Here is a 22,747-nt window from a genome sequence, read left to right on the forward strand (position 1 = left end):
GAGGCCACATCCACGCACCAGTGAGGCCACATCCACGCACCAGGGAGGCCACATCCACGCACCAGAGAGGCCACATCCACGCACCAGAGAGGCCTCATCCACGCACCAGCGAGGCCACCTCTACGGACCATGAGGATTCCCAAAAATTGACGCATGAATCCATGTTCATCACAAAACAATTAAATGTTGAAGGCCGGGAAAGGGTCTCGAGGATTTAGGGTGATGGAGAGTGTCGGGATGAAGGCAAGGAAAGTGATGAGTGGACGAGGCTGTGAAATAAGCTTCGTTTATTTCACTGTGAGGCGCTGGCACTCGACCGTTATCTCCTCCATGATTGAAAACGGATGGAATTCGAACAAATTCCATCCGCATTACGAATGGAATTTGTACGGAAACGGTATCCATAACGCATGACTTTCGTATTAGTTGACATTATTGGTGTAATTAACGAATGAATGTACATGAATATTAGTGTACATTTTTGGTTTAAATTAGCGAATGTATGTACAAGAATATTAGTATACTTTTTTGGTGTAAATTATTAGAGTGCATTAGCAAGCACTTTGCTTTGATGCCGAATGGTGCGCTTCACATGAGTTGAGATTCTATGTTCGAACAAAGCTAAGAATTGTCGGATCATCGCTGGCCGTTGTTAGTTCTTAAAAAAATTTTAAATTTGGTAAGACTAAATTAACGTCCTTCCAGTCTATTCTTTTATAGAGTGAGCTAAGACCTATTGCTTAAGTTAGTTATTGAGATGTTATTGAGCTGCTTCAAGAGTATGAAATTTTAAGCGGTTGATTGAAGTAGAATTAAAATCTACATGCAGCTTGGAACAATTCAAATAAGACCATTGTCCTTTTACAGGGAGACGATGTCGAACCACTCGCACGTCAGACGTGCTTTCCTGCAGCTGCCGTGCCTGGAGACGTGCTGTTCCTAAGTACGTCGAAGTCGACGTCCAAACGTATAGAGAAATGACATCGTAAACTTTAGTAAATTCACACCCGTATTTATGCTGTATATCACATACTTGGATTACGTGGCCCCGTGGCGAGGCGCGAGATACGTGGCCACACGGCCGGTGTCGCGTTTATAAAATAAATATTAACGCGAAAGTACAGAAAAAAACTTCTCGCCAACTCAGAGGATTTTTCGGCGAGTTGGAAACAAAACCGACGCTAACATTCAAACTGAACGTGCTCTACCGCTGGAGAACGCTGCAGCTCCTTCGTGCCCATATTTTATGATGAAATTATTGTTATTAGCGTAAAACCATACAAATTGTACTTAAAACCCTTGTAGTTGACATCCAGTATGGGAGCGAGAACATTTATTTGTGAGATTAGCTAAACTGTGTCGTGTCAGATCACGACGCTTGTGGGTGACTCTGCAGCCATTTGCAAACGTGAATCTAAAGCTTGTCTGAGCCTGGCAGTATTCAAGTGTGAAAAATAGTGCCTGATTGTTCTGTACTATCTATGAGATTATCATTTAATCGGTCAATTAATTAGCTAACAGTTTATCTGCCTTGTTCATCATACTCGCCTGACATGTTTTCCCTTAGTTGAGTTTTGCAGCCTGCTTAATCAGGTCATCAATTAGTTATCTGCGACTATTCTGAGCGCCAATGAAGCACATAATGTGGAGTAGATCATATTTCAATAAGTATTAGTTGGATAAATCCAGTCTGAAAAGCTAGTATGAATTATGTTCAAATTTTCAGTGAAATAACCATGCAGTAAAATTGAAGGATACCAGAATTTATTAAATTGCTTGTCTTGCTATTTGTATTTTATAACGTATGACAACCCTCTGTGTTTTGCGCACGTATTGAAAAAATAACAGAATATTTCAGTAGTTAAGCGCAATTTGGAACCCCAGAGCAACGTGACTAATCAGTAATCAGTGTTTGACTATAGGGCGTATTTTCATAGCAAGATGTAATACAGTGGGCCAGTTTCGTATTCAACTTCAAGTCAACTTGTGGCCAGTATTACTAGCATTAGAAAAATATTTTAAGAACTTATTTGCTTTTAGAGCATATGTTTTTCAATTAGCCTGAGCTGCTAGTTATCACGGTGTTTACCCCCTTTTGTGCCTCAAATTTCGCCTTATTCTGCTGATATGAGCATTGAAAATATTTCAGCTTACGTTTATTGTTATCAAGACTAGTCTTACACGTCTTCATGTCTAGATTTCAAGCGACGAGAATTTCTGAACCAAGCTGTGGAATGCTCACCTTTCTTAGATTTGAGTGGTGGTGAAATCTTCAATTTCTATTACAATTGATTCTTGTTTGAAGCAGAATAGTGAACCATGTCCTTTGAACTTTTTAGAATAATAAATTTAATATCTGATTTCATTTCTATTTGGACTATTTCTAATTAAAATCTGATTGTGCAGGATTTTACGGTGGTTTAAGAAGTAAAACGTTCATGAAGTATCAAGCTATCCTTGGACCTTACAACTTAACTCGCCGTTAGGGGGTTATATCAACTCCATTTCCTGGATAAACCGAGATAGGCGCGCTACAGCTGGAGCATTTGGTACGCGCGTTTAGAGAGCCGCTTCATGCGAAATATAATCTTGATAATTAAGCTCAACGCTTAATGCTTTGGTTGCTGTCAGGTCTAATTTGTTCATGGAGACATTTAAGAGCACAAATTTCTTCTAACCCTGATACATTCCCTAGCAAGTATGACTTCACTAATAATTTATATTCAACATTCAGTTTACCAGCCTTGGATGTTGCGCAGTTAACTACAGCATCGCGCCAACACTTGAAATGTCCCGCTTGACACGAATCATGATTTCTATAACAAAAGAACTGGAGGTGCCGGGGATCGAACCCGGGGCTTTTCGCATGCAAAGCGAACACTCTACCACTGAGTTACACCCCCCATGCCATCGAGCGCTGCAAACACGGGATTTGTCCCCCAATACTACGTGCCACTCTCTGGGCAGGAAAAAAGAGATATTATCTCATAAATTGATGGGTTTGTTATTTCCTATCTCTACTTGAGGGGTTGTTGTTCCTATCTTGCTTGTAGCAAATTAAGTGGCCGAGTACATAAGTAAATGAATTTTATGTTACGAAATTCTTTCATTAGCGGTTTTTCATGAAAATCAAATTCTTTGCCATGGTCCTTGCCCAGAAATTTTATTTCTCCCATTACTCATCTTAATTGTGTCCATCCTAAGTCAGAACTCTGAGGTGCATTCACTTGAAATTTTTTTTAATGTGTATTAGCCGTGTTTGGGCCTCCTTCTGTACGGGGGTGTAACTCAGTGGTAGAGTGTTCGCTTCGCATGCGAAAAGCCCCGGGTTCGATCCCCGGCACCTCCAGTTCGTTTTGGCGATTAACTATCCCCTGTATTATTAGCCTTACCATCCAAAATCGCTTAATGGAAATTAATCCCTAGTTGGCAAATGCAATAGATGCTAAGGTCTTATTTATGTGCAACAATTTTTCTCGCCTCAAATTTTGCTGTTGTTAATATTAATAATATATTAATTATACAGAATGTATGGTCAATAATCTTGGTTTGGTTACACTAAGATATTTATCATTGATACGCTCAGCCTATTTATAATGGATCCAAAAAATCTCTGTGCTGCCCGATTAGATCTGCGCCAGGCGCTGAATAATCGTACGCCATCATAAGAGTTCTCGGACTTGTGAGCTTTGAATAGAAGAAACCCTTAGAACCGCTTGCAATTAGTGAACTATTACATCGCATCGGACCGATGGTGCACTGCAGTATCATGCAGTAACGTGGATACCACAATATTCGGTCTGCTGCGCTAAGGTCATATGGTGCACTGCAGTATCATGGATACCACAATACTCGGTGTGCTGCGCTGAGGTTCGGAATAAAGTTGAGCTAAAGTGAGGGCAAACATTTACTCAATATTGCTGGTTACTCTGGGCTAGACTTCGGTTTCTGCTTCCAGTGGTTGTTTGTTTTTCTACGTGCTCGTCCTTAACGTTCTCCGTTTGTATCTTGTCGTATAGATATCATATGCTGGAGTTCCGTTTAATAGACGCGCATGAATCCATTATTTAATACAGCACCCATTTGTGTAAAGTTCTTCGCTAACGCACTTTTTATTTTAGAGTATAGTCCTCAAATTGAAAAAAATCAGCAATTACTCTCTTTGGTTGGAAAATATTCTCGAACTTCGTAAATCAGATACATTCTGGATCGAATTATTATTCAATCAAATTAGGAACGATTGAACTTAATATTTTTTAAATATAACATTTTATTTATTGCACCATCATACACCATGCTACAACACTATTTAAATAAACATCATTCAACAATTCATTACATTAAGAGCAAACTAACATCGCACTTTTCAAACGTGCCCACGAGGTATCGTTTCCGTAGTGTAGTGGTTATCACGTGCGCCTCACACGCGCAAGGTCCCCGGTTCGATCCCGGGCGGAAACATACTTTTACAACGTGCTATGTATTGTCACTAAGCATGATGCCAGTAAGAGAATTATATTTATTTTCCACAATTGATGTTATTTTGATGTAAGGCATGCGTTGCATCAACGAGTGTCGGGGGTCCTTGTAAAATGCTCCCATGTGTCGGTCTGGTGGAGGCTAGGGGCGCCTGCTTCCTCCCTCCCCACCGACCCCCGCCTGCGCCAGCAACCCCTTGAGGAGCGGATGGAGTCACTCCTACAGCACTCCTGCAACACTCTTGAACTCACTGCACTCCACTGCACCTCAGCACTGCTCTGTACTCTACAGTCTACAGCTCTACTCCGGCACTTCACTGCACTACAACACTCCTGGACTTCACTGCATAGCAGTTCTCCTACACTCCACTGCACTGCAGAACTCACTGCACTCCACTGCACAGCACTTCTACTGTGCTCCATTGTACAGCACCATTACACTTCAGCTCTGCGCCACTGCATTTCTCTGCATTCCACAGCACCTCAGCACTGCTCTAGCCGCAGCACTTTCATCGCCCTCTTCAGCAGTACAACTCCTTCACAGCACTTCTCTGGGATATAATATTCCTGTACTCTCCATCCGAGTTATTCTCTCTACTCCATCACATTCGTTGTGGTGACGTCATCATTTTTTTATCCTGCATTTCACTGTAGCAACTTCACCATTGCCTCCTCAAGTACATCGCACTTTCAAAGTCCTTCAAGTCTCTTTTTAAAGGTTCGTGATTTTTGATTAGCGGTAAACTGTGAAGATCAGCCATCAATGTTCTGTTTTCAAAATTATTCGTTTTTCATAAAGTTTACACTAGCTACTCTTCGTACATTTGCTAAACACCATCATTTCAACTGCGCCGCCCATCAAATACGACTAAAAACTCATCACTGTCCAAATCTATTTCACTGTCCATCAAGTCTCCTCTTTTTCCATCAAGTTTCCTCGCTGTTCATCAAATACTTCCAAAACTCATCACTGTCCATCAAGACTCTTCGCTGTCCATCAAGTTCTCACTGTCCATCAAGTTCTCATTGTCCATGTTCTCACTGTCCATCAAATACTCTTAAAACTCATCGCTGTCCATCAAGACTCCTCCCTGTCCATCAAATACTTCCAAAATTCATCACTATCCATCAAATCAACTTCACTGCCCATCAAGACTCCTCGCTGTCCATCACATGTTCCATGCCCAGCAGACACCACCACCTTGACTTGATGGACGCGGCCAGGCGTGCCCTATAATCTGGCCGCAGCCTGACCACCACTTCAAGCTTTTTAATTATTAGCCCGAGCGGCGCGGCCATTGCAGGCCATTTATTTAACAGGCATGCGGTTGGTCACCACCTCGACCAGCTCTTGTCGTCTTGACAAGCCTTCTCAATTATACTTGTCAGGTTGACATCCTGCTTAATTATCGCTGTGGTCTTGACAATCTTGTTAATTATTGTTAGCTCTTAACATTAGAGCTCATGTCATCGTGTCTCTACAAACTACCTCGCGCTGCCGGCTGCTCTCTTCGGTGTCAACGTGTGTAGAATTTCGTTCAGTTCTTCTCGAGCTCGTCGGTATTTTTTTTTTCGTGTCTTCAATGGTTGCGCTACTGTTTTGAATATGGCTTTGCAGTGGCGGAGCAGATATGCGTGTTTAGTTATTTGTTATGTGAAGGATATTATTTCGTTTAATTTATTAGGAGACGCGCCTTCTAGTTTATTTATCAAACGCTCTAATGAAGCTAACTACTGCTCGACACATTGCATGCAGGTAAATAAATCTATGGCTTGACCACTGAACACTAGGAAAAACTAGAACACTAGTATTTTTAAACCTATAAAACTAGTATTTTTAAGCCTAGAAAACTAGTATTTTTAAGCCTGGAAAACTAACATTTTTAGACCTAGCTAGAGCACTATTATTTTTAGACCTAGCTATAGAGCACTATTATTTTTAGAACACTAGTATATCTATAGACGTCGACTAAGGACAAGAACTTTGTGGCTTTCACCAAGATCCTTTCCCAAAGTTATTTCCTCATTCAGTTGTTTTGCTCAAAATTATTAATGCTCGCTAAGATTTATTGATCCAATAAGAAAACTAAGTCTGTGACACTGTTGGTATCGATGATCCACTCAGGAACGGGAAGCTTGTTTTATACGTTGAAGCACGCAGCTAGTTTGATATACTTAGTCTAATTAGCGATGCACTTCTCGCCATTGAATGGGCTATCATGACCAACTTTTGTCAAGCAAAAGAACGTACCAGTACCATACATGCAGAAAGTTTGTCACCATTTGCACAATATAGCCCATTATTTTTTTGAGATCGACTCATTTGATGTTGACGAATAGGATCGTAGCGTGAAGCTCTCGCGAGTCACTCAAACATAATGAGCAACAAACTAAACAATGAAGCAATCTTGATGAAATACATCGTCTACCGGCGACAGAGAAAGCACAAGGCCAATAAAAAAGATCTTCGTCATGACCGCCAATGAGTTGGACCTTTGGATCAGGACCTTGGAATTGCTCTTCTGTTGTTAATTGTGCACAAGTTCAATTTCTTTCAATTTATCGGTTGCCGTCGGCTTCATCGGCCTTCGGATGAACTCATTCAGCTGGACGTTGGAATTCACTCCTATTTGTTTTCAATCGCTCCTAATTTGTGCCGTGAAGAAAGTAAACGTGCCAGGAAGCTATCGGATTAGTGGAGACTTTTTAGCCAATGGTTGTTGGAACTTGCGATGATGAAGGAAAAATTACTTTCGCTTGCCTTTTTTCACATGGATTTTTGATTTCGACCCAAAAAATTGACTCTAAATTGAAGCTTTTTTGAATTTTGATAATTTTATTTGGATTCACATTGTTGATAGGCGAGGAATTTATATGATTAATGCCGGGGTATAACACTTCTTTGTCGTTGACACGTAGAGTTTAGAGCCAGCTTGCAGATTAATGAAACATGTAATATGTTTTGTCTAAACTACGGATCAAAATATCCTATGGAAACCACCTGTAATGGCGATGAGCTCCTTGAAAATTCGTTAGTAGAAAACCCGAATTGCGAGCCATTTTGCCTAGTAGACGCAGCAATACGATATAAATGTCACGAACTTTCATTTTTACCATTGAAGATAAGTAAAAGTACAATAAACCTAAATTCTAGTGACATATAAATGAATTTATTGACGAAAAAAATGGTTTTATATGTTCGTAGTTCCATTCTATTGTCATTGGAAATATTAAAACTCAGCGTTGAAGTCAGGTGTTTAAGTTGAACAATTTATCACATTAGATAATCTGAATTTCAGAATACAAGCTACCAATCCATTAGAACAATGCCAAGTATATGCTTTGATTTTTTTACCGCCGTCAATTAAGTAGCGTATTCTTTTGTGCATAAATTCTTGCCAGTTCCGTGCTGTGCTAAACCCGAGACATATACAGCACACTGCAAGCAGCAACGCTTTCCTCGAGTCTGAAATTTCTCTAGAGTGAAAGCAACTTCTAATTTCTGAGCGACATGAAATTATATTTTGTTAAAAACATTGCATTAGCGGTTCAAACTTGTCTAAAATGCATCAGGTTTCTTGGAAAAACTCCAGCGATTCAGTTTGACGACAAATTGGGAAAAGCAGTTTCCAGGAAATCCCGTATCCGATTTTTCCCGAGCAGTCCGCGTGATGACTTTCGGCGCGGTGATCAACTGCGGACGCACGTGACGTTTCCGACTATCACACTCGGAGAAATGGGTGAGACTTTGTCCAAATAACAACGATCCACTTGTTTCCCCTGTATGGGTCATCTTGACTGAGTTTGTCGAAGTAAAAGGGCAAATCTCCAACGTGCAGGAAGTGTATCACTTTGGATTTTAAGCCCCCATCAATTTTCCTGAGTGGTGCAGTGGCTACGTGCTGTCATCCAAACTTCGCTTCTTGAATTAATTGCAATCTGAACGTAGTAAAGTGCCGCAGAACTTATTTTTACTGCTGAAAAAAATAAGCAAAGCCGGATTAGGACTTGCCCATTTTTATTTTATCTATTTTGTAAAAATGTATTCAAATGTAGCTTAGCTGAAAACTACCTCTCCTCGTTTTCCAATGTTCTCAAACTTTTTCATGAAACATCATTTACTTGAACAAAATTTTTTGGTCAACTGTGAACGAAATAAAAGCGCAGTTCAAAAAAATTGCTATATCTTTAACGATACTTACTCCATTTCAAGCTGTTGCGTCGAAAATTTAAAACAATAGAACCAAATCAGAAAAAAAATTAGATAAATTAAAATCCCAAGCCTTGTAAACAAGGAATACGTACACCGAGACGCACGGACCATGCGATCTCATGCAGGTCATGACATTCTTTTGTATGAACATTTTCGGCTAGAAATAGATTGTTATATCTAGTTACATAAGCGGCGGGCTGTAAGCCGTATCCAGTTTACACCGTTACATGTTAATAATCAGACACTTTCTGCTGGTATCTATGTTTGTAATATTTTGGTGCCCGCTTGAGCTCTATTTTCCAACAGGTTTGATGAGCCTGAGTGTGATAACTTGCTTTAGCTTGCAGGTTTATTGCGCTTGAGTGTGATGATTGCAGAACCAGCTTTAGCATGTGACCGAACTGTCGTCCAAAGTGCGTCGGTTAGATTCAACTTGTTTATAAGCAAGTCTATGTTAACTGATGCTTTTTTTATTTTGTGTAAAAATCATGGTAATTGTAAAATGCATGGTTGTAAATTATAGCCAGCACGAACTCCTAACATGTAGAACACATTTTTACTTGTAGATAGATATTTTCCAAGAAAACTATGTGCCTCGGACAAAATAAAAAAAATCACCAACAAGAACGAGTGATATTCCTTGCAGGAATGTGATGACGTGCGAGCTGCATTGCAATAATCGCCGTATGACTTACGACTGAACGAAGCACTGCATGTGGTGATTGTCCAATCATGCACATGTTTTTTTTTTTTTTTGCATGTTCGTTCTATTCCGATTTTTTTATCGATATTTTTTATTCGATCTTTTTTATATTACGATATTTTTTATAAATCTAATCTTTGTTTATAATACAATCGTTTTCGACAATTTTATCTTTTATTATGTTACGGTATTATTTTTAAGGTGATTATTCACGGTCTGTGATGTCAGTTCTCTAGCGCGAATATGGTAGACATGCAGCCTGGCTGTGATCCACTATACAATATCTTTCACATGAAGTCGAATTACTAGTTTTTAGGTAGCTTAAATTTCTTGCCTAATCACAAGTTCAATGAGAATGCAGTAAATAATATTCGATGTACGAATTATCACGCTTCTATTGCATGTGGAGTTCAAAAAGCTATACAAATTATTTCGAAATTCAGATTTTTTTAAACAAGACTAATCTCAGTTAACCTTAAATCAATATATAGTATAATTTTCTTACTTTCTCATCACTTACAGAATAAACGCTCAGGCTTCAATCTCTGAATTTTTTTTTACAATGGATGCGAAGTTCATAATCACGTTATATTGCACATCCATGTATTTGTGTGTACATTTATCGGAGGAAGAATATATTGGAGCATATAATTTAAGCCTGCATGAAGAACTCTGCGTTGGGAGCAGCAATCGAGGTCCAGAACTGCCAATGCACTCGAAGATCGATTGCGACTTATAATACTTTGCTAAGATCGATTACGACTTACAAAACTTTGCATAAAACGCGCATATATCTCGCCGAAGCCCTTGTCTAATGCGCCGAGCGTTTCGAAATGCGCATAACGCGGATGTTTTTTCACATTGCGTACGCAAAATTGCTTGTTTGTGACCGCAGGTTTCTTGTAAAGCCCTAATTTGAACTGACGGACACCTTGCAGTCATTATTTCATCATACGTTATTCCAGCGTACAATTCCCAATCCTTCGTCTGCCATCTTGTCGAACCCTTCAAGCAATGGCGGTTCTCGACGAGCTCAAGGGGCTAAAGTTATTCATTTGTAATATAAAAAAATGTACCTAGCGTTTTTCATGAATTATCATTTGGATGAAACAAAGCTTCAGATGTTTGCCTTGGTTTAATTTCACTCTGCAGGCAAATGAATATTTTTTGAATAGTCATTGAACACATTGTATCGTTTTTAGTCATAGAAGTCTTAACACTGAATAAAGTGTTTTATCTCGTTATTTAAAACTAACTAAACTTGTATTTTTGGTACGTTAACTGCGTGTTGGTTTAGCCCAGTGCACGCACATCAATTATCTGAAGTTTACCCACAATTGTGAAAACCAACAAATTGGCCAATAGCTCGTCGAAGCAAGAGGTCTTACCGAAATATCACTTACAAACCCGGAGTGAAGAATAGCTTCCTGTCGTAGCCCCCGGCCACGCAGCTCTAGAGTCCACATAATCGAGACTCAAACAACGTGTAAATCTAGCGCGCCAGTCGCTAATGAACATCATCAACTGTTGCCACAATTGTAGCTACTGGAATACCCATCAATTTCTGACATGGTTACACTCAGAGGAATGAGTGGGAATTTGTAACGATGCAATTGTTGACCTTATGTATTTCATCCTTGCCCAGTTTAGCTCGGCATATGGGTGTATCAGTGCTACGTTTGATCTGTGCTCGTGCTGTAGGTAGGAAAGTTTGTCGCGATTTGGACAATTGATATGACTAATTTTAGTAAGTAAGTAATCATATAGATTACTTATTTTACGCCTCTAATTTTAGTATAGTAAGTGTATTCTTCTATTCGTAAATAGCGCGGCATTGTCAAGGGTACGATAATCCCTGTGATTTAGAATCTCATCTCCAATAATGTAAATAATGATAAAGCTAATGTAAACTAAATAAAAAACGTTCAAATCCTTATTTTGCCCAGAACTTAAAAGTCTCATTTAGAATGGTTCTTATTTCTAAAAAGAAAAAAGGTCGTTTTTCAAGTTAAATTTTGATTTAGAATTAACCAATATAAAAGTAAAATTTACATTTTTAATTCAATCCTTTCATTTATTATTTTTTGTTTGTAAGTCACCTCACTATTGTTCTACTAAAAATAAAACATCTGGCATCTGATAATATCCCGACAGGATAATATAATTACCGAGAATACTCGCTCCAATAGCCACTAAATATTAGTGGTGCCAGGCTCATAACACGCACAAACGTTGATACATGCATTAATATAATTAATTAATCATAGTTCTTAGGCGGATGATTATATGCATGTAAAATAGCACGCGTATTAATCAGTTATGATCGTTGTTCTTTGTTTTATTTTACTTTTTTCTGCCTCAACGGATATTTTCATAAAATCGTGCAATGTTTGCCGTGACCAAAGTGAGTGCGTGTACACATATGCAGTACAAGCACCACGAAACGCGCTAAGTATGTGGAGTGCGTGTACTCGCGTACACTACACGCACCACGTAGTATACTGTGTATGTGTTGTCGAGTACGTATGTACACTACACTCACCACGAATCATTTCTGCAGGCAAGGTTCGTGTACACACGTACACTACACTCACCACGAAGCATTCCGTGTATGTGTTGTGCGTCTAGCACGACACACGAACAGCAGGGACGAAGCTCTGACGAATCACGGAGGCTACAGAGATCGTGTTGCACGATCTGCCTCTGGCCGTTATTAGTTTGAGGAATCGTGTTGTTCTTAACAGGCATCAGCATCCTGTTTAAAATATGGCCCTCCTTATGTATTGTTGCTGTCCTCCGCGGCTGTGCTTCGGCTTGTTCGGTGTAAAGAACATTTATTTTTGCTATACATGTGCACTACTCGCTCACTGTCTAGTTTTTTCTGTTCCTAGAGCTTCTGTTTTAGGAAGAACGTTTTTTTACAACCTATCACAACGGTACTCTTATCTCTTAATGTTATGCATTTTCTTTTTCATTTTTGCTCCTCGTACTCAACTAGTGTGTAACTCGTTGACCGCATTCAGCCTATTTTGCTTACTATTTTGTCGAGCCTATCTTGGGGATGAATTTCTTACATGACGCTCGATCATTACAATTCTTCGTTCAGTGGTACAGTACATGCCGCGCTGCTGTTTTAATTTTCACTTGCATTACACGTAGCCACTCAGGATTCGTGGTCATAAATACATACAACGGTTATACGCGTGCGTGTATGCATGCATGTTCACGACGACACTCCATGCACGCTGCGCATCGTCGCTGCTTCCTGACGTATTTCCATACAAATTTCATGAAATATTAGTTGTTTTTGTGAACAAACTTGAGCTTTAACTTTTTTTATGCCTGGAAACTGCAACGGTTTATAATCATGTTTTTATTTATTATTATTAGTGCCCTTTTGCTAAGTGTTTATCGTAATATAGTTTATAATAATAAATGAGTGGGTAATGAAATTTATAGCGGTAGCAGTATTGATGTAATCGAACTGGATGCGTAATTTATAAAATAGGCATACATTACTGAGAAGTTCTATGTATTGTAAGTTTGGGTTGGAAATGGCACAAATTTGATTCAAAAATTTCCAAGTGAGAACCTTTTTATCAGATCTACTAATTTCTGCTGGCTTGAGTGTATAGGTTCCGACTAGATGTGCACAATTTTTCTTTCATGAGACTAGTAATTTGATTTACTCGGAAGACATTAACTTGATATTTGTATAGAATATGTTTGAGGATTATTTTTCGCCCATATCACTTGATGTTTGTTTGACTGTTCGTACGTGTTTGCGGACCTCATTTGTTCTCAGAATGTTAAGCTGAAAGTTGCATGTAGAAAGCGCCTCATTAAACATTCGAGGATGTTTAATTTAAGCGAGCTTCTCTTTTGTTCCTGAATTAATTAGTATTGTATTCGAGTCTTTGTATGCCAATGACCTGGGAGCCGGAAAAGTTCATGTTTATGTCATGAGAACATTTAGCTCTGCCCATGTAAGTTACGATCTTCTTACCTAACCATTGTTTATTAATCGAAAGACCAAGAAATATACTACAACTAACAGAATGTGAAGGAAATTAAAAAGACGTAATGCATCTTATTATTGTAAATGCCTCACCTGATTATGAAGTTTGGGATATACAGTTAGTGTGGAAATTATTCGAACACCTCTTTCTTTTCGATGTTTGCTTGAATACGGTAACTCGAAAATTGATGAATGTGTGAGCCTAAGATTTGATTGAACTAAGCAATATGTAATAGTGAAAATATCACTACATTTTCAGAACAAAATTTAATTTCAAAACAGTTTAACTTACAAAAAATTCCCCAACACCTTCACTCACAATTATTTGTACAGTTGGAAAATATTAACATAGTTGCATTAGTAATAATGACGTGTCCTTTCAAGTTGATAGCCTGCGGCAGTCTTCTATACTTTTCGACGAGATTCGCAGTGGTATCCGGTTTGATATTGTCATTTTTCATTTTCAATTGCGATTTTTTTAAATTCCTTTAGATTCTTGGCAGCCCGATTATTGATTGTAACTTTAAATTCATGCAATAAATTCACAATCGGGTTCAAGTCGTGGCTTTTTGCTGGCCATGGAAGAACAGTCACCTTCGTTTTATTAAGCCAAATGGTCGCATGACTTTCGACGTATGCTTCGAATACACAAGAAATACACATCTTGCTCAGCGATCAATCGTCGTCCTAGACACAACTACAGAGCGTATGTTTGCGGGTTGCCCTTCTAAATCGATATATAAACATCAGAGTACATTATTCCATCAATTGGAACTAACTTTACGATGCCACTTGAGGAGAAACAAGCCCGAAACATTTTTTATCCATCCCATATGCTTGACTGTTGGGATTGTGTTCTTTGGGAGGAAAGCCTCCTCTTTTTTGCGCCAAATCTTCGTATTGATACGTCTTAATAGATCAATTTTTGTTTCGTAACTCCCTAATACTTAATTCCAAAAGTCTTTCTCTTTATCCACGTAATTAAGAGCTTGCAAATGTCAATCGAGCAGCAACATGACGTCGTATGTAAGTGGGACTCGTCGAGGTCTGCATTCATGCATTTCGTTCTTGTAGAGACAACGCTGTATGGTACGCTGATATACGCCCTCACTTGCTAATCTATTGGCAATGTCTTTCAACACCACTCTTGGCTTCATATATACCTCACAAATGTTTTCGAACTGATCCTTCCTGTAGTTTTGGCGTCCGTCCTCATCCAGGCAACGCGTGTGCAGTACTAAACTCGACAAACTTTTCTCACACCGACTGTACGGGAGATCTTAGAATATTCAGGCGTTGAGATACTCCTAGAACCATTGCCAGATTTGTGTAGGTCAATAGTTTGCTTCTCAAATCCAAATGAATTTCTTTGTCTTGCCCACCTTGGAGTTTGCAGTCACATGACAGAAACCGACACCTCTTGAATGGCGTCACCGATAAAAATTTCCACCGGGATAATTTCAAACCGGATACAACTGTGAATATCGTCAAAAACTATAGAAAGAGACGGCTGGAGGTTATCAAGATGAAAGGACATGCCATTGATTATTAATATTGCAACTATGATAGTATTTTCCAACTCTAGGAATAATTTTGTCTGAAGGTGTTGGGAAATTTTCGCATGTTGAAACGTATGAAATTACATTTTGTTCTGGAAATGTAGTGTTTTTAGTGCACTCATTTATGGAAAACATGCACTATTGTGCTCGCCATGTAAGTCTGTCTGTCTGTCCATCCGTCTGTCCGTCTATCCGTCCGTCCGTGACCTCAAGTTTTCGTCGACGAGAAATTGCGTTCTCTGTCACTCACTGCAGTGAGCACTGAGTTATATTTTCTTCCCTATAACGTACTGTTTAGTTCAACCAAATCTTAGGCTCATTCATCTATTAATGTTCGAGTTATTCAAGAAAACGTTGAAAATAAAAAGGTGTACGAATAATTGCGGCACCAACAGTTTATAATTATAGCTAAGCTGTTGCATCCTTTGATTAATAAGAGCGCTAGGTGTGCTATAGCCCCACATCTTGTTCTGTTGAATTAAACCCCTGAATTAACTAGCCTGGCACTAAAGCAGCGCTGAAATGTTACCTGTAGCAGTTCAATATAATGATTATCATTATAATAATGATGATAATAAATTATAGAGCTTCCAATGCCGGTTCGTCTCGGTTTTTCTTAAGTAAATAATGATAATACTCATCCTGCAGCGCCTAGCTGAGACCACGTAGGGCTGATTCAGAGCCGTTCACAGCCGTCCGACGAACACGTCCCCTTCATTTATACATGTTAAAGCGGTTTTTAGGGCTGATTCAGAGCCGCCGTTCACAGCCGGCCGATGAACACAGCCGATTAATAGGCAATTCTAACTCTGTGTCTGCATTTTTTATTCAGTCTGCCGAATAAAGGCTTACAGAATTAGAGGCGATTCATTTTCGGCCAACTAACTTTTCTCCCCCTGGCCGACCGTCATGGTGGGTGCAGAGACTCCTCGCTGCGTCTCTCGCACCTTCTTGTTTTGATTTTTTTTCATTTATTTTTTTTTTGTGGCTGCGGCTTCCAGTGGTCTCTTCTTGATCGTCCCCGAATATTTTATCAGCGTTGTTTTTTTCTGCTTAGGGCTATTGTGCGGCGGCCACTTCCCGCCATCAGCATCCAGCGTTGGTTTAACGCATCCATTTGGCGCCTTGGGTAGATGTTTCGTGAACCAGGGTTGTTTATATAAAATAATGATGCCTTTCTCCTTCATTTATATATGGATAATGTTTCAGAGACTTCTATAGCCAGTGTAATTAACTATGAAAGTTTAAAATATTATACTTAATTAATGGAATAACTTTAACTACTCGAAAACGTGAAACTTCAACATGTTAATAATATTATTTTTCAAGTTTTTCCTCTTTGCAGAGCTCCCCTTTTTCAACGCTAACAGTTAAAATAAGAGAAGACAAGCCCTAATGCTGAACATGTAGTTTACGTTGAATTTGATGGTAGTTTACGGTGAATTTGATGGCAGTTTGCGGTCAGGCTGCCAACGTAGCAGCTGCAGACCAACTTTTTGAAGTGTGCTTTTTTGTCAAGTTTAGTTGATATTCGGCCACTTTTATTCGTAAATGTGTGCATTTTTGGTTTTGGAATTGTGGCCTTGTCTAATAAGTTACAGAATTTGTATGGGAAATGCACACTTTGGTTGAATATAAAACACAGTAATATAAATGATTTCCTAGATAAATTTTTTTTCGCACGAACTAAAATAAATTAAATAATGTAAGGATTAGTGGAGGAGTGATTACGATTTGAAACTGTGCCCTCTAAATTTCTTCAGTCTCTTCGCTTTTAACCCCCAAACTGGACTTATATTTTTGTCAGCTTATATTTCCTTCTTGTTCTACTATATCACATGTATAACACATTAAAAATTGTAATGTTATTCTCGAAATTCACTGCAGCCAGCCCCGGCATTCTGGCTCTAAACTTGCATGCTGCTTCGAGTTCGATGTCGATGGAAGGGTCGTGTTCTTGTAACAAGCTGTCGTTCGGGAACAAAGAAATACACATGCAAATAATCGAGCTTTGAAGGCCGTCACAATCAGGTGATCAGGAGACTCGTTCACCAATAAACATATGAGTCAAAACAGCTCCGAATAAACGCTGGCCAACTATAACCCGCTTCTGATTTTCGAAAATCACGGGTTGTTGATTGCGGTTTGTGTTGGGCGGTAACGAGGACTTCGATTTCTCCGATGTCATTTTTATTTTGTTGAGTGCTAGTAAGCCTCGTTAGTGCAAGTCTACTTATGTCACTAGCAGCGTCGTAATCAAAGATTGTACATCAAACGACACCCGCGAAACAAATTTTCTGCACGCGCTGCACGAACGAATTGCTTGGTCGTCAGGCATCACTGTTCAAAATCTTGTCTTATAAAGATAGGCTGAATATCGGGAACTGTCGTAACATTTTCTGAAGTTTGATGAAGTTTCTTTATAACTCTTCGATTTCAAAGCAATAATTAACCTTCGATGTTACAAATAAAATTCTCTTAATAATTGGTTCATTTAAGAGTCATTGCATTTTTACCAATGTTGGTCAATATTCTTAAATTTGATCTTCTGGTTTGATTTGATTTTGACCAAACTTTAACCGTGCAAGGAAGTGACGTTGGATTTTTGACTCTTTATTGATAACGAATTCACTGGTGGATACTGATGATGAATGGTAAATACAGAAGCAAGAACAAAAAAATGAACCCAGCGAATGGCACACACTGAGTCTATGGTTCGTGGTAGTGAACTAATATGATCCTGTAAACCAAAGGAGTAAACTTAACAAGATGCGGCAATAGTACTTAACTTTAGTTATTCCTAACAAAATTAATATTCACAAATATCACAACTCAAACTTGAATGTACCAATATAACTATTAACAGAAGGTTCACCAACAGTCAAGTACAAATTGCTTCACAACTGACAATGAAAGTGACGAGTATCGGATGATCAGAGTGAACAGGCTTCTTTAAATAAAAATGCTAGTAAAATCGAAAGACAGAAACTTTACTGAAAAATGAATACAAACTTAACAGAACATATATTAAAAATAACTATGAATAATCGCAAAAAAAATTAAAGGAAAACCGCGGTACAAAAATTAGTGACACATGAGTCGCAGCAATGCACAACGTTGCTGCGATGGTCGTTTGTTTTTATGAAGTCTAATGCTGTATTTTCTCTTCGATGATTTCCAAGTCTCGTTCCTGACCCGATTGCAGTTTGGTGCATGTCTGTATGTCAATATTTTTATTTTATATTTGCGCTTGATATGAGCCATTCAGTTCTGAGAAAATGAAGCATTGATAGCTATTCTGCTGCTGCAATTTTGATACTCGAGATCTGGTTCAAGCTTACTGGTATTAGGCGATACATGTGTTTGATATTCATTGGATGTGTGATAGTAGTAGTAGTAGTAGTAGTAGTATCACTTTTATTGTAGTTATTTTTTGTGATAGTTGTCACGGTGGTATACACTAGGTAAGCTGTAGTGTTTTACGTCTCAACAAATCAAACCTAGACATTACATTGTGTTGTAACACCGCAGATTAGATTAACTAATATTACTTCTACTTTTCCCAACACAATTCTCCAGTTTATTTCAGAGCCTCCTTGGCTTGTTCTTGAAGACAAATAAGAGGCCCAGCGGGGGGCCATGGGGGGACCCGGTTTGAGCCGCGCCCCCCGCTGCTGGGGGACACTTGGGCCTATTGTTTCCCGCCGTCTGGCCTCACACTTAGGCCTACTGCGGCGTGTGTGATGTTTGCAGTGCGTGTAGTTCTACACGCTCGAGACGTGCGTGTAGTTCTAAATGCTCGAGACGTGCGTGTACTGCGTGTAGTTCTACACGCTCGAGACGTGCATGTACTGCGTGTAGTTCTACACGCTCGAGACGTGCGTGTACTGCGTGTAGTTCTAAACGCTCGAGTCGTGCACCTGTCTCTTATACACATCTAGATGTGGATGATGATGGGGTGGGTGATGGTGGTGTGGATGATGATGATGATGATACGGATGATGGTGGTGTGGACGATGGGGGATGTTGGTGCGGGATAGGTTGGAGTGGGTGATGTCGGTATGGATATGAGTGGTGTAGATGATGCTGGCACGGTGGCACGGATGATGGTAATGCTGATTTTGATCATTTTTATGCGATCAATGTTATTTGTTCTCCGGGATGATGGCGGTTCTTATGTCCGTTTAATTGTCAATAATAGATTCATTAGAAGATTTTATCTATCTGCTTAAATTGCAATCATGATTTATGCTGACTGCGGCACCTATTGCTACTCAGGCTGATTGCTTCGCGCACTCCTTCTGATTTTGACTATCGTAGGCACTACTACTGTTTTTGACTGCCGCTTTTACTGCTACTGTTTTTACCTGCTGCGCTTACTGCTCCTGATTTTGACTGCTGCACGTCGGCTGTTGTTGTTGTGTCCGGCGTTGGAGCAGGACGCTCTGCCCTGAGGCTGCTCTGACACGACCATCACCAGTAGTGCACCGCCGCGCCACCTGCTGCTTCCCTCCTCCGAACTGCCTTGAATCAAACATGAATGATTCGTCTAATGAAGACTTATCTTTATTTACCGCTCGAAACCAAGATGCATTCGTTTATTACTGTCAATGATTCGATAGTTGATAATGAAGATGCATTTTGATGTTTTTTAGACGTTAACTGTTTAAGAAAGTTTCTTTTATTCTCATTTGCATTCCTTATTACTTGAAATCATTTATGTATTTATGTTCCTGGTTTAAAAATTGCAGTGAAACTCTTCAGAAAATGGCTCTAGATTCAACTTTTTCAAACCATTGATTTATTTAATCATTTTTCCGCATTCAAGTTTCATGCCATGACTGTCAACTTCTGAGAACCTCGCTTCATTTCTTTGCTTCAGTGAACATTTTCTCGGACTGCTCCGATGTGATCGTTAAAAAAAAGGCATTTTTGTGTAAAATCTTGATTAGTCCATAGGAACTGATCGAATCCTTCCAATTCAGTGCTTAATCTAAAATAACTTGTTGTACGGTTATGTACTCACCAAAATTTACAGTATTTCTAGAATTCTATCCTATACTCAAAATTGTTTTCAATTGTTGACTAGCTCATGACAGTTTAAAAAATAAGCGTCTCACTCGTCGCCCTCCAATACTTCCTTCACGCCTCACTCACTCATTGTACTCGCAACGATTCCAGATTCATTTTAATAAACGAGTACTCACTCGTTGCTCTCAACGAATACTTACTCGTTGTATTCAACGATTACTTACTCGTTGTATTCAACGATTACTTACTCGTTGTATTCAACGAGTACTCACTCGTTGCTCTCAACGAATACTTACTCGTTCTATTCAACGATTACTTACTCGTTGTCCTCAACGAATACTCACCCGTTGCACTCAACGAATTCTTATTCGTTGTATTCAACGAATACTCACTCGTACTCAACGAATGCTCACTCGTTGACTTCCAATACTCAAAGCGCCGTAGCCTTCAGATATAATTTATCATTTGTTTCTTGCAAGAAACTTCTCTTCTTGCCGCGAATGCGCAAATAATTTGCTGAGTCTGCTCCAAGTTTGCTCTGCTTTAGAGCTTATTTTTTCATCATTAGTGTAGATTTGCAATCTGCATTGCAATCATTTAATAACGAAACAATTGGAGTTTTCTAGTTTTAGTGANCGATACGTGGGTGTACTGCGTGTAGTTCTAAACGCTCGATACGTGCGTGTACTGCGTGTAGTTCTACACGCTCGAGACGTGCGTGTACTGTGTGTAGTTATAAACGCTCGAGTCGTGCACGTACTGCGTGTAGTTCTAAACGCTCGAGTCGTGCACGTACTGCGTGTAGTTCTAAACGCTCGAGTCGTGCACGTACTGCGTGTAGTTCTAAATGCTCGAGACGTGCGTGTACTGCGTGTAGTTCTAGACGTGCGTGTACTGCGTGTAATTCTAAACGCTCGATACGTGGGTGTACTGCGTGTAGTTCTAAACGCTCGATACGTGCGTGTACTGCGTGTAGTTCTACACGCTCGAGACGTGCGTGTACTGCGTGTAGTTCTAAACGCTAGATACGTGCGTGTACAGCGTGTAGTTCTAAACGCTAGAGACGTGCGTGTACTGCGTGTAGTTCTACACGCTCGAGACGTGCGTGTAGTTCTAAACGCTCGAGACGTGCACGTACTGCGTGTAGTTCTAAACGCTCTAGACGTGTGTGTACTGCGTGTAGTTCTAAACGCTCGAGACGTGCACGTACTGCGTGTAATTCTAAACGCTCTAGACGTGCGTGTACTGCGTGTAGTTTTACACGCTCGTGACGTGCGTGTACTGCGTGTAGCTCTACACGCTCGAGATGTGCAGGCACCGAGTGTTGCCTCATATGTTTCATTCATGAGCGTGTTAGTGACCTCAACACTACATGTCACACTCACGTATATCGTAGTGTTGTCGTATCGTACACTCACGACAATCGTAGTATACTGATTGACACATGTAATGTACTAACACCACTAGGGCACGCGCGCTTAAATGTGTTAAACACACGCCGCGAACACGCCAGTTCTGTTGACTGCACTCGCATACACCAGCATCTTGTTGCTGATTCTACCTGAACACGCGATGCTAATTCTTGGATTAGGGCGTGAGTGCGAAAGTATTCTTGCATATTCATTATTGAAAACAGATTTTAAATCGTAATGTCTTTCGATGCTTAATACTTTTGAAAGTGGAACACAAGCTCTCTCTCGACTCTTCAGTTGCAGTTTCTAATTTTATTCGTCCTTGTGTGTTACTATACTGGAGCGTTGCCATCGCCTGCTGTGCATCCCAACGCTTGCCGGGCACAGGCTGGAGCGTTGCCATCGCCTGCTGTGCATCCCAACGCTGCCCAGGCACAGGCTGGAGCGTTGCCACCGCCTGCTGTGCATCCCAACGCTGCCCGGGCACAGGCTGGAGCGTTGCCATCGCCTGCTGTGCATCCCAACGCTGCCCGGGCACAGGCTGGAGCGTTGCCACCGCCTGCTGTGCATCCCAACGCTGCCCGGGCACAGGCTGGAGCGTTGCCATCGCCTGCTGTGCATCCCAACGCTGTCCGGGCACAGGCTGGAGCGTTGCCATCGCCTGCCGTGCATCCCAACGCTGCCCGGGCACAGGCTGGAGCGTTGCCATCGCCTGCCGTGCATCCCAACGCTGCCCGGGCACAGGCTGGAGCGTTGCCATCGCCTGCTGTGCATCCCAACGCTGCCCGGACACAGGCTGGAGCGTTGCCATCGCCTGCCGTGCACTTCATCACGGTGCGGGGGTGTAAATGAGCAGCAATTACGAGGGGCGGACTTCAGCTTTCACCAGAAATTAACACGAAACTTTAATTTCTTTTGCCGCAATTTCTACATAATTACTAACTGTTATTTTAAATTACCCATTCGTTACTGAAGTTCTAGAATAAGTAAACAATATAAAACTGATAAATGCGAAAATTTTGTATGTTTATTCACCATATTTTATATGTATGTTTAATGACGTGGTTGTTTCAAGAATTTATGATTAGTATAATAATGAATAATGGATGCGGTGAAGCGCACTGCCTTTTTCAGGTTATTTACGTTTTTTTCAATGTCGGTATAACTATTAGAACTGAATCACTTCAGTTATATCAAGCTTAAATTTATCAAATAATTTCCAGGTATCAATTGTTAGCAGGCAGTCGTATTGCGCCAAGGCAACGAAGAGAAAACAAGTGTATACGAACTCATTAGGCTGCGCGTTGAAAACCAGCGGCGAATTTTGGTGGTC

The 22,747-nt window shown here is 40.1% G+C and overlaps 1 protein-coding gene and 3 non-coding genes across 4 annotated transcripts; 2 read left to right on the plus strand and 2 right to left on the minus strand.

Annotated features, from left to right (window-relative positions):
• Nucleotides 1-2,831: 2,831 nt before the first annotated feature.
• On the minus strand, nucleotides 2,832-2,903 carry Trnaa-ugc. The gene has a single exon. It is a non-coding gene; the product is annotated as a tRNA-Ala (tRNA).
• A 374-nt stretch (nucleotides 2,904-3,277) lies between these two features.
• Trnaa-cgc lies at nucleotides 3,278-3,349 on the plus strand. The gene has a single exon. It is a non-coding gene; the product is annotated as a tRNA-Ala (tRNA).
• Nucleotides 3,350-4,388: 1,039 nt separating this feature from the next.
• Trnav-cac lies at nucleotides 4,389-4,461 on the plus strand. Its single transcript has one exon. It is a non-coding gene; the product is annotated as a tRNA-Val (tRNA).
• A 17,285-nt stretch (nucleotides 4,462-21,746) lies between these two features.
• LOC108681902 (glycine-rich protein 1-like) lies at nucleotides 21,747-22,244 on the minus strand. The gene has a single exon (XM_018170983.1). The coding sequence runs from the start codon at nucleotides 22,242-22,244 to the stop codon at nucleotides 21,747-21,749; it is 498 nt and encodes a 165-aa protein (XP_018026472.1).
• Between the last annotated feature and the right edge of the window lie 503 nt (nucleotides 22,245-22,747).

The sequence above is a fragment of the Hyalella azteca genome, unplaced genomic scaffold, assembly GCF_000764305.2.
Source record: "Hyalella azteca isolate HAZT.00-mixed unplaced genomic scaffold, Hazt_2.0.2 contig7568, whole genome shotgun sequence".
NCBI lineage: Eukaryota > Metazoa > Arthropoda > Malacostraca > Amphipoda > Hyalellidae > Hyalella > Hyalella azteca.

Coding starts and splice junctions, on each gene's coding strand:
- LOC108681902 (XM_018170983.1), bottom strand. CDS start 22,244: ATGAAGTGCACGGCAGGCGATGGCAACGCTCCAGCCTGTGTCCGGGCA.